This window comes from Rhinatrema bivittatum, chromosome 6 (assembly GCF_901001135.1).
Source record: "Rhinatrema bivittatum chromosome 6, aRhiBiv1.1, whole genome shotgun sequence".
NCBI lineage: Eukaryota > Metazoa > Chordata > Amphibia > Gymnophiona > Rhinatrematidae > Rhinatrema > Rhinatrema bivittatum.
In genome coordinates this window covers 283,991,645-284,009,583 of record NC_042620.1, presented here as the reverse complement: position 1 = coordinate 284,009,583, position 17,939 = coordinate 283,991,645, and the positions used below count along the sequence as shown (strand labels likewise).

The 17,939-nt window shown below is 50.0% G+C and overlaps 1 protein-coding gene across 5 annotated transcripts in view; it reads right to left on the bottom strand.

The window, feature by feature from the left end:
- EDA2R (ectodysplasin A2 receptor) overlaps positions 1–15,741 on the bottom strand; it is a 38,930-nt gene extending 23,189 nt beyond the window's left edge. For 3 of the 5 annotated variants that reach the window (XM_029607287.1, XM_029607291.1, XM_029607292.1), the window contains exons 1-5: positions 15,582–15,741; positions 6,482–6,561; positions 6,115–6,225; positions 4,674–4,852; positions 4,031–4,116 (exon numbers count right to left, since the gene is read on the bottom strand). In XM_029607287.1, the coding sequence (XP_029463147.1) occupies positions 4,031–4,116; positions 4,674–4,852; positions 6,115–6,225; positions 6,482–6,532 (427 nt within the window). In that variant the 5' untranslated portion in view covers positions 6,533–6,561; positions 15,582–15,741. Of the gene's footprint in view, positions 1–4,030; positions 4,117–4,673; positions 4,853–6,114; positions 6,226–6,481; positions 6,562–6,929; positions 7,542–15,181; positions 15,532–15,581 lie in introns of those variants that run through there. The other 2 variants (XM_029607289.1, XM_029607290.1) reach the window with 2 other exon arrangements.
- Positions 15,742–17,939: the final 2,198 nt, after the last annotated feature.

The following is a 17,939-nucleotide window of genomic DNA, read 5'->3' as shown; positions in this document are numbered from 1 at the left end:
AGGTCCCTGGCAAACTCTAACGCGTAGCCGTGTTCTATCACTTCAAGGACCCAGAGATCGGAAGTGATTTTGGCCCACTCCTCGAGAAACAGAGAAAGACGCCCACCTAAGTTTCGTTCGGAGGAATGGACCGGCCAAATCTCATTGGGGAGCTGACTTAGTGGTCGTGTGTTGCTGATGGCCATCCGGGAAACCTTGACGGCCGTGAAAGGAATGGGACCAAGACTGGGACCTGGACACACCACCCCTGGGGAAGGAGCCACAAGACCTGTTGCCGTAACGGCGGTTCCCCCTGAAGCGAGTGCGAGTCGGGAAGAAAGACTTTGACTGTTTGGGACGGTCCTCTGGTAGCTTGTGGACCTTGTTCTCACCCAAGGATTTGATAAGCTGCTCTAGGTCCTCACCAAAAAGCAACTTGCCCTTAAAAGGAAGAGTGCCCAATTGAGCTTTTGAAGAAGCATCAGCTGCCCAATTACGTAGCCAGAGAAGACGTCTGGCCGAGACCGCAGAAACCATAGTCATAGAGGGCATCTGCACCATAGGCTATAGCGCCCTCCAAATGCTCAGCCTGCTCTGCTTCTGCAGACGGGAGGTCCTGGGTACTGAGTAACTGTTGCATCCATCTAAGGCTTGCCCGCTGCATGAGACTGCTGCAAATAGTCACCCGGACTCCGAGTGCTAAAACCTCAAAAATGCGTTTCAAATAAAATTCAAGCTTACGGTCTTGCACATCCCGTAATGCAGTAGTACCCACCACAGGGATGATGGTACGTTTCGTCACAGCAGTGACAGAAGAATCTACTTTAGGAATCTTTAACATGTCCAGGCAGTCCTCAGGTAGCGGGGTATAGCTTATCCATAGCCCTACCAACTCGAAGCCCCGCCTCTGGGGACTCCCATTCCCTGAGGAGAAGCAGGCGGTGCATTGGATGAAATGGGAAAGTACGTGGTAACGCCCTGAGTCCCGCCAGGACCGGGTCCGCATTTGGTGTCATCGCTGCCGCCACAGAATCATCTGGTGGGGCATCAACTCCCAATTCTTGGAGAATGAAAGGAGTAAGGGGCTCCAGTTCCTCCCGCTGAAATAAGCGCAGGACACGGGGGTCGCCCTCCAGTGGGGGGCATCCGGGACCACACGAACCCTAACTGGGCCATGAGGGTCCGGAACCACATCAGGTGATGGTACAGGCAAAGGAGGAGGATTTGGAGGAAGGGGAACAACGGGGGGGGGGGGGAAGGTCTACCTCCCTCTGTAAGCTGGCCAAGTAAGATTCATGCAATAAAAGGACAAATTCCGATGAAAAACAGGTCCGGGCCGAATTTTTTGTGGGGGAGGGCGGGAGAGGTGAGGGGGTCCGAGCCACCCCCACCCGAGAGCGAACTGGGCTCAAATCGGGGGGAAAAATCGGGTCCCCAGCCCCCGGAGAAGCAGGAAGTGTTTCATCAGAAACCCCCAAAATGGCCGCCGCTAACGCACGTTCCCGAGATGGGAACGGCTTAGAAACACGATGAGGAGCCCCTCCCCGAGGTCTAAAAGCTGGCGGTCTGGAAGAGGAGCCTTCACCCCCCGAAATACACCTGGAGCATATCCCTTCACAGGAGAGTCGGGAGGCCAACTCTCCACAAGCTATTAAGTTCACTTAGGGGTTGATTTTAAAACCCCTGAACATGTAAATCCTCCTGGATTTACACGTGCAGGGCACTCGCGCGCTGGCGCACCTATTTTGCATGGGCCGCCGGCGCGCGCAAAGCCCCGGGATGCGGGTAAGTCCCGGGGCTTTGTAAAAGGGGCGGGAGGGGGCATGTCTGGGGGCGTGTTTGGGGGCGTGTCCGGAGCAGGGGGCGGTCTGGGGCGAGTCCGGGGGCATGGCAATGATTTGGGGGCGGGCCGGGAGGGCGGCCCTGAGTCCCCCAGCACTGCGGCCTGTGCTGGGGGATGCCGGGGCGGCGCGCGCCCAACAAAGGTAAGGGGGGGATTTAGGTAGGGCCGGGGGGTGGGGTAGATAGGGGAAGGGAATGGAGGCAGGCTGCGCGGCTCGGTGTGTGCAGGCTGCCGATTTTGCACAGCCTTGCGCGCGCCGACCCTGGATTTTATAAGATAAGCGCGGCTACGGTTATCTTATAAAATCTGGTGTACTTTTGTTCGCGCCACTGGCGCGAAGATAAGTACGCATGCACGTATGTTTTTAAAATCTACCTCTTAGAGAATAGCCACTGCCATTAGCAATGGTAACATGGAATAGACTTCGTTTTTGGGTACTTGCCAGGTTCTTGTGGCCTGGATTGGCCACTGTTGGAAACAGGATGCTGGGCTTGATGGACCCTTGGTCTGACCCAGTATGGCATTTTCTTATGTTCTTATGTTCTTAAAAAGGTGGCTGCGGCATTGAGCAGGAAAGCGGCTGTAAAGCTAATTGAAAACAGCTGAGCAGGGAGCCCCTGAGGAGATGGGTGGGAGATTGAACCCTGCTCCCTCCTCATAAAATCAAACTGCTGCCTTTTTTTAATTTAAATTTATTTTTTTTTAAACAAAGACAAGTAAAAAATATATTCTGTGAAAGCTTGGGAAAACAAAAACAGTTTATTCACACAAATAATTCATTGCTTTCACAGAGGCAGGGGTATAACAATCCTCCCTGAAGCTCCACCGTGGTATGGGCATCTCGGGGCACGGCAGCAGATACAAAATGTGGGGAGAGGGACTGGCACCACCAGTATCACCCACACTAGGTCACCGGGAAGGGAACCTAGGTTGACAGAAATCAAGGGGCAAAGCCCACCTAGGAACCCCAAGAGCGAGGGAGACAGAACTGTCTGCCCTGACACAATCAGTCAGAGAAAAAAAATCTCTTTTTTTTTTTAATATTTAAAAATGAAGAAGTAAATTAAAAGAGTACTTGCGTGAGCTTGCCCCAGAGAAAGAAGAGGAAAGAAAACACAGAGGGCAAGCTAAACAGGGAACCAAAGGGTGAGCTGTTCCACCTGCTGGAGACAGACAAATACTGAGGGTTCCAGGGTGGGTTCCGTCCTTATGTGGGCTGCCCTTAGAACTCTGGTCTGTCTCCACCTGCTGGAACGGGGGCTTAACCCATGGTCTGGACTGATCCGGGTACGTACAGGGAATGGCTTGGTCCATCTCCATGGGGCTGCACAGCACCAGCAAACCCCACAATCAGAAAATCAGAGTGTGATAAACTTACAGGAAATCAGGTCCTGTCCTTAATAAAGGAGGGAGCTCAATCCCTGCTCTTATTAAACAGGGGAAGCTCTGGCCACGTACTTATTATACAACAGGAACTCCAGCCTGCTCTTATTGTAAAGGGGCACTCGGTTTCAAACAGTAAAAGCTTAGGGGTAGATTTTCAAAGGGGTACGCGCGTAAGATACGCGCGTACCCCCCGAAAACCTACCCCAAACCCCCCTGCGCACGCCGAGCCTATTTTGCATAGGCTCAGCGGCGCACGCAAGCCCCGGGGATTCAAAAAGGGGCGGTCGGGGGCGTGGTTTGGGATTGAGGGCGTGTCCGGGGGTGTGTGGGCGGTCGGGGGCATGGCCGAGTGCCCCGGCACAGCGGCCTGTGTCGGGGCCTGCCGTGCCCGCACGCGTAAGTTACTACTGCCCGGAGGCAGTAGTAACTTTACCGATAAAGGTAGGGGGGGGGGTGGAAAGAAAGTTCCCTCCGAGGACGCTCCGATTTTGGAGCGGCCTTGGAGGGAACAGGCAGCGCGCGCAGGGCTCGGCGCGCGCAAGTTGCACAAATGTGCACCCCCTTGTGCGCGCCGACCCCGGATTTTATAGGATACGTGCGGCTACGCGCGTATCTTATAAAATCCAGCGTACTTTTGTTCACGCCTGGTGCGCGAACAAAAGTACGCGCGTAAATTTATAAAATCTACCCCTTAGTTCCTGTCCTCAATATATAGCAGAAGCTCAGCCCTAGTCCTTATTGCACAGTGAGAGCTCAGGCCCTGTAACACTGTACTTACTACACAATAGACAACAAAAAAAGACAGAAGAGACCTGAACTCACACTGGAATTCGGTAATTGGGGTCTGCTGAGTACAGGGGATACACTCCTGATCCAGTAATCCTCCTATCCTGGTTTTACTGTAGAATCTAACAGAAATAGAAGGAGAATTAGAAAACTGAAACCAAGGCTGTACCAGCAACAGGCGGCACTTACCCCAGCAGACACTCCCCGCAGGCTGTCACCAGTGGCACACTCAGGCGGCACTTACCCCAGCAGACACCCCGCACAGACTGAGTCACCATTGGCACACTCAGGCGGCACTTACCCCAGCAGACACCCCGCACAGACTGCGTCACCAGTGGCACACTCAGGCGGCACTTATCCCAGCAGACACCTCTGCAGGCTGTGTTACCAGCAGCACACTCAAGTAGCACTTATATCAGCAGACACTCGCCAGAGTCTGTGTCATCAGTGGCACTTACTCCAGCAGACACTGGTGACGTCCCCAGTCATTTTTATGCCTGCGCGTCCGACAGACCACACATTAGGCATCTCCTCCTTCCCATAGTCCGTGTCACCAGTGGCACACAGGCAGCATGTACCCTGGCAGGCACTCCCCGCAGGCTGTGTCACCAGCAGCACACTCAGGTGACACTTACCCCAGCAGACACTCCCCACAGGCTGTGCCACCAGAGGCACTTACCCTGGCAGACACTCCCCGCAGACTGTGTTGGTGTTAGCACTGCAGTTAAATTTCTGGGTGCGGTTTATGAGTATGCAGGACAAACAGGTTTTGCATCGGTGACGTCCCCGGTCATTTTTATATCTGCGCGTCTGACAGGCCACACATTGGGCATCTCCTCCTTCCCCATAGCCACATTCCTAAGGAAAAAATAAGGATGTGCAAAATTCTTCTCACACAGCCTCTATACCTGACAATCTTCCTGCATAAATAGATTATGGCTCACCAGGTAGCCCATGTGTATGACTCAGTGCTAGCTTAAGGCCCGATCATTGCTCTGTACTGCTGAGCAAAGGACATGGGTTCCATCCTTGGCCTAGGTTCCTGTTGAAGCGAGGCTCAGCAGCTCTTAAGGAAAGGCAGGCCAAACCCCGCTCTTATAAGCAACGTTCGGAAGACATCCCTAGAACAGCACTGAACCAAGCTCTTGAGGGAGCTGCAACCTGTGCTGTTTACCACAGGAGGGCACTGTGGGGTTCTGCCTCTATACGGAAGGCCGTCTCCATCCAGTGGAGACACAAAAGCTTATAAAGGAAGTGTAAACTGGAAAAATAATTTTCAGCAAGTCAAATTCTTTACAAATCGAAAGTACCAAGGGGCAACAGAGACTCTAATCACATCGTTAGCTACCTCAGTGTAAGTCCCTCTACTCTCTCACTGTGCAGTACTATTGAGATTTATCAGAGCCGCAGGTCATGGCTCCCTGTCTGCCACCGTAAACCTGACACTCCAGTTACCCCCAAATGCTGGCACCTCCATCCCCTCAGGGCATCCCCTCTTAAGGAAAAAGCAATCACCCGGAAAGGAATGCTGGGTTTTTGGCAGGAGCCCACTCCAGCCCTGAGCCCACGCTTACAGCTGGAAGGATGGTACAAGCTATCCCGACAAGTACTGGAAGCATTTCACTCTAGAGGAGAAACTGCCACAGACTGCACTGAGGCTGACTAATTTAACCATCCTGGCCATCTGCCGGTTTGTAACCACCCACATTTTCTAAACTACCTCTCTTTGGTCAATTACCTCTGTGACAGCAAAAAGTAGGCCACACAAGGGGGAAGGAATGCTTTACAATCTGGGCTAGCGGAATGAAATACAAAAAATGCATCCTGGGATGAATCCATGACGGAAAACACAAAAAGTGCATTCTACTAGGGTGACCCTTTAGCTCCATGTTCGGGGGAAAGGCCCAGCCAGTCCTGGTCTCAGCCCCTTGAATGCAGCGAGATGTCATTCTTTCTAGTTCTATGAGAAAAGCAGGACTGTAGCTCCCTGCTCGGCCTGTCCCCCTTGACCTGGGGCTGTAGAGGGGGTCATCCTCCTGTATTTCCCGAGCTCTGCCTGCTGCGGAGGGGGACCCCGCTCCCCTGCCCTCCACAGACCCTCCCCCTTCCAGCGGTGATACCTTGGACAGCTCTTGGCCAGGACCACATTCCTGGCAGAGGGAGCACCGGCCATGCACATCCCGGTACTCGCTTTCCTGGCACTCAAGAGGGTTGGCAAAGGCGTGGCACAGCTGAGGAAGAGAAGAGAGAGCAGGAGTCAGCGAGAGAGACCTTAAGAGAACTTCTGCCCGTCAGGGCTTTTCTTCTTAGTGCTGAGTCATTGGAAGCAGCTGCTGTGTGCGCCAGGAAGTATTAACCAGAACTACTCTCACAGCCGGTGACAGGGAATTGTCTGCGACTAATAAGCCAATGCGGCAGGAGCGAGTCACCGAAGACACCTGTGTGCTTTAGCTGCCCGAGGATGGATGAGGGCCCTAAGGTTTTTACCTCTGTTAGAAGGACCAGCAGGAGCAGGGAGCATCCCTGCAATCTCCTCATGACTCCCCCGAGGTCTCGGCGTCACTAGCCTGAAAGGAGTCAAAAAGACACATTGGCTCAGAGGAGGAAAGGGATGTTAAACACAAAAGCAGCATGCAGTATAAGGTTATCCTTTTGTCAGACTAGCAAAAACTTCAAGGGCCAAGGCAGTGGAGCTCTGTGAGATGCTCTGTGAGATGCTCTGTGAGATGCTCGCGCCAAGGAGAACTTCAGCCTCAGCTCGTGCCGCATTCAGGGATCTGCTAAAATTTAAGCACAAGAGTAAACCTCCGCAGGGTAGCTGAATATTCCCGAGCTGGCTCCGCTACATTTTTTTTTTTTTTTTACACAATGAGAGAAAAAAATGATACAGTGCAAACATCTCCAGATCTTGCACAGCTCAGGAACCTGAACTCACCTTACTGTTGTTCTACGATCTTCCACGCTGCCCTGGATGGCAGAATCACTGAAATGACCTCCTGCTCCGAGAGCTGCTGTGGGGATGATAATGGACAGATGCCTGCTGGGTGGGCTTGGCAGCTTTCAGAGCAGAGCCCTCTGAGAGAGGGGGAGATTGAAGGGACCGGTACCCGCAGACCTGAAGATGCATCTGGGAGCTTCTGCTTACACTTGGCTGTGACCGACACTCTGCTCAGTCGGGAGATGCCTTTAAGCACTGCGCTTGCGAAGAGCTGAAGTCTGCCAGAGCGTAGCAAGACTTTGCCTTGGATTGTAACTAGGGACCAAGACAGTTTACCGAGCTTATAGACCATGCACAATCACCCTCATGACAAAATGAGCTGAAAGCCTGCTAAAACATGCCACATGTTTTCCACCTAATGCAGCACCCAGCAAGTGCTCAGTCTTGAGGTGCCTGCATCCCAGCTGCTTCTCTTCTCAAAGGACAGTACGACAGCACTTACGGGTACCCGAGAAAAATGGCCAATATTCAAAAGGTTTTAGCTACCTAATTTTCAGAGTCAGGAAACTAAGAGGAGTAATTTCGTAACAGCCTGCATAAAGCTGAAATGAGATTCGCGCATACATTTACACCAGTTGTCAAAGGGAATGTATGCATCTATTTATGTCACCAAAACTGCCTGCCCTGAATTAATAAGAGTGCATTCTGCTAACATGTACGCAGACTTCACAGGGGGATGTTTCCCCGCACGCTTTCAAAAATGCAAAAAAGGTACTGCGAGGAAATGCAAGCCCCTCCCCGCCTCCACTCAGTGCATGCAGGGCAAGAAACTTTAGAACAGACCACTTCCATGAGGAAAGCACGGTGTTACATAGAAATGCATCTGAAAATGACTCGCTATACTGAGCTTCTAAATGTAGGCAACTTAGAGACAATTTTCAGTGCCATTTGTCCAGCTGAGCTGGGACTTTGGATAAATGGCAGTTGTTGAAAATTCCTCCTGGCTCACTGCCTCAGAGTTATTCAGTTATACAGCTAAGTTTTAGCCGGCTAACTGCTTAACCTGCAGGCATGTGGGGGTGGAGTTGAATGAGCCAGACAACTTATCTGGCTAAGTCTGGTCATGCCCTAGCCAGGTAAAAATATCTGGCTATCTTTAAGAGAGTTGGGGATATCCAGCCGCTCCACCGCACAGCTGACAAAGTCAGCCAAAGAAGTTTATCTGGCTGAACATGGACCCGGGACAGGTCAGATAAGATCAGGGCAAGCAGGTTAGAGGAAACTTGCCACCACAAGTCCATGGTGAGCAACATTCAGTAAGACAGAAACAGAAGACAGAAATCCAGCATTTCTTCTCTGGCCAGTGTGGAACAAAAAGCGCCACAGAGCGAGTGCGTCTTACACTGCTGCGGTGTTCAGAGATATGCGTCCTTACCCTACCTAAGCTTTTACCTATACATATTAGGGGACATGGGCAATTCTGTAAACAATTAGATGAAAAACGGAGGAGGATTTGTAATAAAGAGTCGGGCGAGTGAAAGTTGAAACAGGTAAAGAAGAATGAACAAGCTTGGCATTGACCACAGGGACCATGGCCCAAAAATGCTGTAGTCGGGTTGATGTTATTAGCAGAAGGTGGTTGATATTGATGTGCCCCGAAGACTGGGCCCTCAATCAGGCTGATACAGTACAGTGCGCTCCGATGGAGCGCACTGTTAACCTGCTCTTGGACACGCGTTTTCCCTTACCCCTTATTCAGTAAGGGACGGAAAACGCAACTAATTGGGCCCTCAACATGCAAATGCATGTTGAGGGCCCTATTAGGTATGCCCACGTGATTCAGTAAGTTAAATGTGCAGCCAAGCCGCACATTTTACTTTCAGAAATTAGCGCCTACCCAAAGGTAGGCGCTAGTTTCTGCCGGCACTGGGAAAGTGGCAATATTAAGTCGGAGGTCCCAAAGGGTAAAAAAAATAAAAAAATAAATTAAAATGGGCCGGCGGCTGTCGGGCCGAAAACCGGACGCTCAATTTTGCTGGCATCCAGTTTCCAAGCCCGTGGCTATCAGGGGGCTCGAGAACCGATGCCGGCAAAATTGAGCGTCGGCTGTCAAACCCGCTGACAGCCACCGCTGACAGCCACCGCTCCAGGCTAAAAGGAGGCACTATGGACGCGCTAGTGTCCCTAGTGCCTCCTTTTGCCTGTTTCTACCGCACCACCTAATATGAATACTGAATCGCGCGCACTAGAGATGGTACGGTAGTGGTCCGCAGAGCGGGGTACACCGATAAGGGTTCCTCACTAGAGATGGTACGGTAGTGGTCCACAGCGCAGGGTACACCGATGAGGGTTCCTCACTTAGCGAGGACACGGAAGTGGTCCGCAGAGCGGGGTACACCGATGAGGGTTCCTCACTAGAGATGGTACGGTAGTGGTCCACAGAGTGGAGGTACTCACAGTAGCGAAGGTTCCAAGAGAAGCCCCGGGGGACGGGGCAGGTAGCAGTCCAAGGCATTAGGCCCTCTGAGGAGCGAATAGCCAGAGACAAGGAAAGGGCCCCCGAGAAGCGGGTACCCACAGCATCTCACTCCGGAGAGGCAGCAACTGGAATGGGAAGTCTGTAGTGAGCGAAGCGGATTCAGCAATGAGGGAACTTGTTGCCAAGTCGTCGATAGGCAGGGCCAGCCAGCTTAAGTGTCCTGGAGGAATGACATCATCCGGAGGGGAAGCCCCCGAGGTTCCCGCCATGACGTGCTTAAGAATGGCCCATGCGCACACGCGTGCGTCTAAGGGATTCCGAGGGCAAGATGGTGGTCGTCAGCGTCCATGCCGTCCAGGGAGGCCTGGGAGCGGTAGGCAGGCCGGTGATAGCTGGCGGAGGCTGCAAGTCTTCCCAAAGGAGTCAACGCTGTGAAGAAAGAGGTGATCAAGAGCGGTCGCAGCCATCTGCGACCGACAGGCGTAACACCCCTCTTCCTCCCCTCCCTGCATAATCACCAAGATTTCTTTTCCCCCACCCAAAAAACAGAAAATAATAAAATAAATGACCAAGATTCAAAAGAACGGTCAGAAAATGACAATTTTTATAAAGCAAAGTAAAATTTGCATTGTATAATATGCAAAGTAATGGCAAAGCATGTGAATGTACTGCAGAATTTTCTAATGGAATGATTGCCAATTCCTTCCTTGTAATGAACAATGGGTTTTTCTGTTTTTCCCCTATTTTTCTTCCCGCAGTGCTTTCTGCCATCTCATACCCTCTTGCAGATAGCATACCTGGGTGGCTTGGGAGCCCCTCGCTGATCCAAAGCCTTCATGATGCACCCTGGAGGGGGCGGGGGGACGACGGTGGAGGTTATTTTCTCTCCCCTCTCGGGTATGAGTGCACCAGAGTCCCGAGGCAATGGGGCTGGCCTGCTCATGTGCACTTTTTCATATATTTATTACTGTTGCCCTCACCTGCAAGGTGTGCTTCACATGGAATTCATTGGCCCTCTTCTCAACCCACCCAGTACCCATTATTATGAGCCAAGGCAAATGCTCACCTCATTATAAACACAACCCAGACCATGATCCCTGCACAGAACCTTCCTCCACCCGCTGAGGGACACCCAATATAAGGTTAGCACCCCCCCTTCCCTACCACCTCAACAAGACAATCCCCCTTGCTTAAGAACACTTCTCCTGAACACCTGCTCTATCAGCAAGCGTAATCTTCTGTACAACCTAATCATGGATGAACAGGTGGACATCCTGTGCCTCACAGAAACCTGGGCAAAAGACACTGACACTCCTCAATTTAACTAAACATGCCCCACGATTTCACTTTTGCCCACACTCTACACCAAACCAAAAGAGAAGGAGTAGTAGCCAATATCTCCAGAAAATCCCTGAGCCTGGCACCTTCCCCTGCACATAAGTTGGGTGGCAGGGAAGTCATCCTCCTTCAGGCTGACACCCACACCAAGCAAGGTCTCTTCCTAGTATACCGTCCCCCATCTAGCATTGCATGACTTTCTATAGCCGATGTCAAGAGATGATTCTAGAAACATCTAAAACCTTGGTTCTGGGTGACTTCAAATTCCATGTTGATGATCACATTTGGGTCTCACTTAGGATTTTCTAAATTCCTAACCTTTAGATTCCATTGGCCTAACTCGCAACAGAAGACATTGATGCTCTGCCCATTATTCTCAGACTGACCACATCCTTGGAGGATCTCTGCCCCTCCTGACTCATTAAATAAGCTAAATACAGTCTGCTCCACCACATCCAAACCATAACCAATGCCTCACTAGCAGAAACCCACCTACCAACTGGCATAAAAAGGGCAACTGTGAGACCTACACTGAAGAAGTCCAATCTGGATCCAAATGACGTGAACTACCACCCAGTCTCAAACCTCTACTTCCTCAGGCTTCAGGCCACACTACAGTACAGAAACCGCAATACTAAGCCTGGTAGACAAATTCTGACCCTGCTCATCTTACTAGACATCTCGCAGCATTTGACACAGACAACCTCAATCTCCTCCTCACCTGAACGTACAACATAGGCTTGACTGGTCCTGAATTCGCCTGGTTCATGTCTTTTCTCCAAGGCTGAACCCAAATTGTCTCCATGAGGAACAGCCTTCTCCAAACCTCAATTCCTTTCCTGCAGAATACCTCAAGGTTCTATCCTCGCACTCATTGTGCAAACTAATCAGGAACTCCAGCATCATCTACTTACTTTTACACAGATGACATTCAACTTAGTCCAAATCAACTCAGAAAAAGATCATCTCAAACAAATTGCTACCTGGCTACAGCAAAACAAGCTTAGACTTAATCCCCAAAAGACAGAAATGTCGTGGATCACAAAAAAAAAGGTCCACTCTTGAAAGCAACCCTTGGAAGAATTACACTCAGCTCACAAGTTCGGAGTCTAGGCTTCATACTAGATTCCCAACTTACCATCAAAGCCTAGGTCCATGCTGTAGCTACAACAGCATTTTACCATCTCCACTAACTCTGGCACCTTCTCCCACTGCTTGACGATTCAGCTTTCATTACGGCTATCTGGCCACTGTTATCTCTCACCTAGACTACTATAACAAGCGTGGCCAACTCCAGTCCTCAAAAGCCACAAACAGGTTAGGTTTTCAGGATATCCCCAATGAATGAGATAGATCTGCATATAATGGAAGCAATGCATGCAAATCTCTCTCATGCAATTTCATTGTGAATATTCTGAAAATCAGGCCTGTTTGTGGCTCTCAAGGACTGGAGTTGGCCACCCCTGTACGATAACTCTCTGAAAGAATCCCTAATACCCTAGACTGTGGCTTGCAGCTCATACAGAATTCCCTGCCCACATGATAATGAAGGTACACAAATCTGACCAAATTACCCCAGTCTTGAAAAGTCTGCATTGGCTATCAAGCACTATGCTGCACTAAATTCAATATCTACAAATTCATCAAAGACCTAACCCCAGCCTTCCTCAGCAGCTCCGTCACCTACTAATATACCTTCATGCTCACTCCGGTCATTACCTCAGGTCCAGCTTGTGATCCCCTCACCTCAAACTATGCGTCTTTTGCAGGTTCTGCCTCAGCCCTATGGAACTCCCTCTCTCCTCACATCAGGGTTCCTCCTGACCATCAGAAAATTCGTAAAAACCTGGTTGCTTGAGGCAGCTTTCGGTTCTAACTCTGAACCCTGACTAAAGCCTATGTGCATTCACCTAATCATCTGTACCACTATGAACCAGTATTTAAATGCTAAAGAACAATACCGATGCCTGTCTTATGCGACCTTTTGTACTTGGCTGTATCTGAACTATACTGGCCCCTGTCTTGTGACTGATCCATGGGACCTGTCTTTACCCTAAATGTAACTTGCTTTGAACTCTCTTGGTAGAAAAGCACGTCACAAATAAAACAATGATGAGGAAAAGTACAAATTATTTCATAGCTTGCTGTCTTTGGTGATGTCTTTCTGCAGTCTTGTATGGTTTTTTTCTGACGATGTACTGTTCTTTTTACATAGCAACATAGTGGATCCCCACAGAAACAGACCCATTACCTGCTATTAAGTTCACTTAGAGAATAGCTCTGCCATTAGCAATGGTAGCATGGGATCTTCTTAGTTTTTGGGTACTTGCCAGGTTCTTATGGCCTGGATTGGCCACTGTTGGAAACAGGATGCTGGGCTTGATGGACCCTTGGTCTGACCCAGTATGGCATTTTCTTATGTATGTTCTTAAGTGGTTCATCCAGTCTGCCCAGCAGTAACTGATGCTCCATACAGGTTAATCTCCCCCTCCCTCGGGCCTTCTGATAAGGGTAGTAACTGCCACTGCCTGCTGGTTACCCTGGTTAATACAGTTTGCCCCTTTTCTTCATTTCCCTTAGCCACTCTCTTAAAAATGAATTCAATTTATACCATAAAGGCTTTTGAAAATCCACTCACTCGCCTGCTCCCTTGGAGCTAGCAAATTTTCTCAGGTGGTCCGGCCCAGGACTAGGCATCAGTGGTCCCCTTTAAGTGCCTAGGAAAAGAGTAAAAGGGCTGAGGGGACAGAGAAGGAGGGGGAGGAGAAGAGAGGTGAGAGGAAGGGAAGAGAATAGGAGAACTGCAGGGGAGGTGTGGAGGAGAAGATAGAGAACATCACTAGAGGGGGAAGACACGAGGTATGAGGCTAGGGTAGGTGCATTTTGTCCCTGGTGAGTAAGTGCTAGAGGAATTTTAGAATCCCTGATAACGCTTATTAATGTAATGTATTAGTCTGAGTTCTTCATAAGCTCTGCTGATGCTCAGCGCAGCTTTGCAAGATGTAAAGTTATTCATTCAGGAAGAAAATAGGAACTTTCTGAAGAAAATAGAAAAAAAGGAAGGCCACACTTTTAACTGAAAATGAAAGGGAAGTTTCACACTTAAAATCTGTAACATATGGGCAGTGTGTACTACATTTTATATTTTTCACATACAGTTAAAATATTGTTTAAGTAGAATGTGAAAGATTTTCTAATATTGACTTTTGTGCATATTTAGTAATGTAAAACTTTATGCAAAAATATGGAAATCTGTTGCATAATTGCCAGAGAATTTTGACAAATCGGAGGCAGCATCTGCCCTAGAAACAGGCACCCTTGTTTATAATAGTTCCCCCACAACACAGCAATTTTAAGCAATCTATTTACCATGGAGTTCTCTTACAGAAGTCTTGTTTTCAAGGAAATGAATCACCAATTCAGGTACTTCTCTCTATAACTGGAGAAGAGTGTCAAGCAGCCTGTCTCAGATCCAGGAGGAAGACATATCAGCTCCCACTATCTTCCTAAAGATCCTGCCAGTTCCTCCCTCCTCCCCAAGTGCCTCATACACTAAAGGGAGACTCCTGGCATCCCAGAGCAGGATGGTACCTGTAGTCCTGTTTTGTCCATCTGAAATCAGCATTATAAGTACCAGAATGCATTGGGGGGGGGGGGGGGGTCAAAAATCCAGGATGGTGACTGGCCCAGCTGGACAGCAGCGAGGCCCCACAGGAGATCCAGATTCGAGTTCCAAGCCCAATTTGCGCTTCTCGGATTGACCAGTGCTGGGATGCTGCAGAAGCAGCACTCACAGCCCTTTGGGAGGCAGCCTTAGTCATCCCTCAAGGGCAACACTCCGTAGCAAGCTGAAGGGTCCCCCCCTGTGCTGGATGATGGTCAGAATTGTGACCTGGGCCGCACATGGCTGCAATACCTGAGCCTGCCAGGAGACGAGTGATGATGAAGAGAATTACGCTTACTCCCAAAACCAGATCTACCGCAAATTAAAAAAAAAAAACAAAAAACTTCGACAAGCGATGAAACGGAGAAAGTGATGCACTCAGACAGCTTATCTCCAGTACCGAGGCATGAAGCAAACACATCTATGCGGATGCGCCTTCAACCAGCACAATAATAATAATAATAATAATAATAAGCAAACACAGCCAGTTAAATTAACCACATCCTGCCCGTGGGAAATTACTTCTGCAAGAAACGGAGCTGAAGAACATTTTTTAGCTCGCCACAGCCAGTCAAGAAACGTATTCACGTAGTTCCATGAAAGGGGATCCCCTGAAGTAATATTTACATATTTATGTGTAAACCAGGCTACTTCATCCGAGAGGGGCAGATTCACTCCGGATTCAAAATCTAGTAACCCCCCCCCCAGCAGGGCAGCTCATTGCCTCTCTCCCCCCTACGCATCAAACAATGTCCGCAGTTTTCTTACCCGCGTGAACTCAGAGGCACAGCTGTACCCCCAGACCCTGCTTTACAGGAGGAGAGGAAAGCCGGCAGATGTGCAACATAGCGGCTCGCAAGGGGAGGTGCAGCTGGCATTCCTTCCCCCCCCCCACCGCAGCGGGCGCCTTCCACGTTCGCTCTCTCCCGGCCCTTCTCACAGCGCCCTCCCGGGGGCGCTCCCCCCTCTCCAGCACCTGCAAGCCCTGACTTGTCCGGCGCCACATGGCAGCGGCCGATCTCACTGCCTGACAGCTGCAGAGCAGGGGACTCCAGAATTAGGATCTGCAGCGAAGAAACCTGCCCGGGCATGTCCCGGCGGTCAGTGCCACTCCGGCTCTCCTCCGGTTATCATCCACCCACCCAAGGGATGCCCCCCATCCACGCACCTTCTCTCGCCGCGGGCCCCTGCAGGTTCAGCCCTTCCCGTTGCAGGACCGGGATGAGCACCGACTGGGTCAGACCTGCAGCAGAGCTGCCTACACGGGGAAGGCTGGGAGGAGATCCCCCCCCGCCCCCTGCCTCTGGTTGATGAAATCCCCTGCAATCCGTCCTGGCGTTCCCAGGTTCTAACATAACCCCGCCCTGGCCCGCACCCATTGCTTCAGTCCGGTCCGTGGGCAGGGACTTTGCAAAGAACTCTCTACAGGGGGGCCCTGGGGGGGACCTCCAAGACCCCACTGTGGGCACAGCCTTAAAGATATAAGTGGCCAGCGTGTGTTTGCTATAGGCAGCGCCCCCGATTTCCTGCCGCATATTTTTTCAAAATTCAGCGGGAAGAGTTAGCAAATTCTATGGCAGATTCTTTAAAACTCTGCAGCAATGATCTGGCAAACTTATGTAGTTTTGCATTAAGTTTCATACTTCTGAGGATGCAAAAAAAAAAAAAAAGTCAGTTTTATTGAAAACCATTTCTACTGTTTGATTTTAAACAATAATTAAACTATATACCCAATAAAAGTGTACCAAGTACAAAAATCAACAATTTATCAAGCTAAGTGTTATGTTTAAGGAAGGATGCGAACCCCTGGGCTGAGATGAGCAATGTCTCTGCCCACAGGGAGGAGCCCTGTGAGCCTCCATCAGCAGGCACAGTCTCAGTGAGGTGGGACACAGCTAGGAATGAAGACTTCATTAAATAGGGAGGAAGAATTAGTCTCCACAGAGGTGGAAATGTTTGTACAGTCCTGGACAATGGGAATTACCCTGAGTGAGACACAGCTGAGAAGATCCGGTACGCCGGGGATCCCCTCTGATGAGCGTAGGCAGCTTCAGGAATTCAGATCCGGTAATGGCCCGCAGAGCAGGGTACGCCGAGGATGTCTGTACAGTTAGATGTTGAAAAACTGGTAGCGATGCCGGAACCTGGAAGTGGCTCCTGTAGATGGTATGTAGGTATTCTGTAGAGCAGGAAGGTGAATGACTCCCACAGAAGGAAGACAGTAGTGGCCTGAGGATCGGGGTATACCCTGTATAATAGAAGTCAGTAGAGTTACTCACAGTAGGAGATTCCTGGAGCGAGATAGAGACCAGAGAAGCAGGTTCATAGCAGTCAGGCAGGAAGGCCCTCCGAGGAGCAGATAGCCGGGAACGCAGGGGAGCCCCCGAGGAGCGGGTACTCAGAGCGTCCGTATGCCGAGACTGAGTCAGGAACAGGAAGTCCTAGAAGTGGAGAATTCAGCAAGACGGAACTCCTTGCTAACTCGAGGAAGGCAAAGGCAGGTCAGATTAAATACACTAGCGGGTTGACATCATCAGGTGGGGACGCCCCGATATTCCCTCCATGACATGTTAAAATGAGGCCCTTGCACGCGCATCTAGGTAACTTCGGGTCCAAGATGGCGGTAAGCAGCGCCCACGCTGTCCCAGGAATGCTGGAGAGGTTGGCGTGGACTGGTAGAGACTGCCATTCTTCTCAGACTTGATGGAGCGTGGAAAAAAGAGGTGAGCATGAGAGGTTGCAGCCATCTACGATCGACAGGCATAACAGTAAGAACTAAGTTATAACTTTTTAACTATGAAATGTCACTTTTGACTTGACAATGCAATGATCGTTTTTATATTTTCTTGAGAAAGTCCTTGTTGTCTTTCTGAGTATATGAGCTTCTGTGTGATATCAGCAGCGTGTCATGCTGTAATTACACCGAAAGCCTGGGTGCACATACATTGGACACATGGTAAGACACAAAAGGTTGCATTAGACAAGTTTGAAAGTTGTCAGCAATAGTGCAATCATCAAGGCTTCTATGAAGAGAAATATTATTTTTTAAACTTTATATTTCACTTTTTCAGGCATTTCAAGGCAGATTACATTCAGATACTGTCTGCAACTGCTGGTGGAATGCCAGCTGTGGAACACAGGCAGTTACATTCTGTCTGCTCTCTCCCCCCTCCTGGTCCCTTCCAGAAGGGGAGAGAGGCAAAAAAGAAGGAAAGGAGCTGGATTAGGGAGTAGAGTGTCTTTTCTTTCATCTGTTACAGTCTCAGCCTCACCCCTCTCCTGTTCTCTGCAGGCTGTTTAGGAGAGGAGGGCTGAAGCAGGAGCAGAGAGAGCTGAGACTGAAGGAAGGCACTCTGCAGCTTTCTTCAAAAGATTGGCATTCATAGAAGGTGTGTTTGAAAGCTTCAGGTCTGTTGATTCTGAGGCAGGTTGTTAATTATGCAGCAACAAGCTGGTTTCTCCCATGTCTGCACAATGGTAGGAGGCAAGAGACCCTGGTTATACTGCTTTCCTTGAATATAATTCA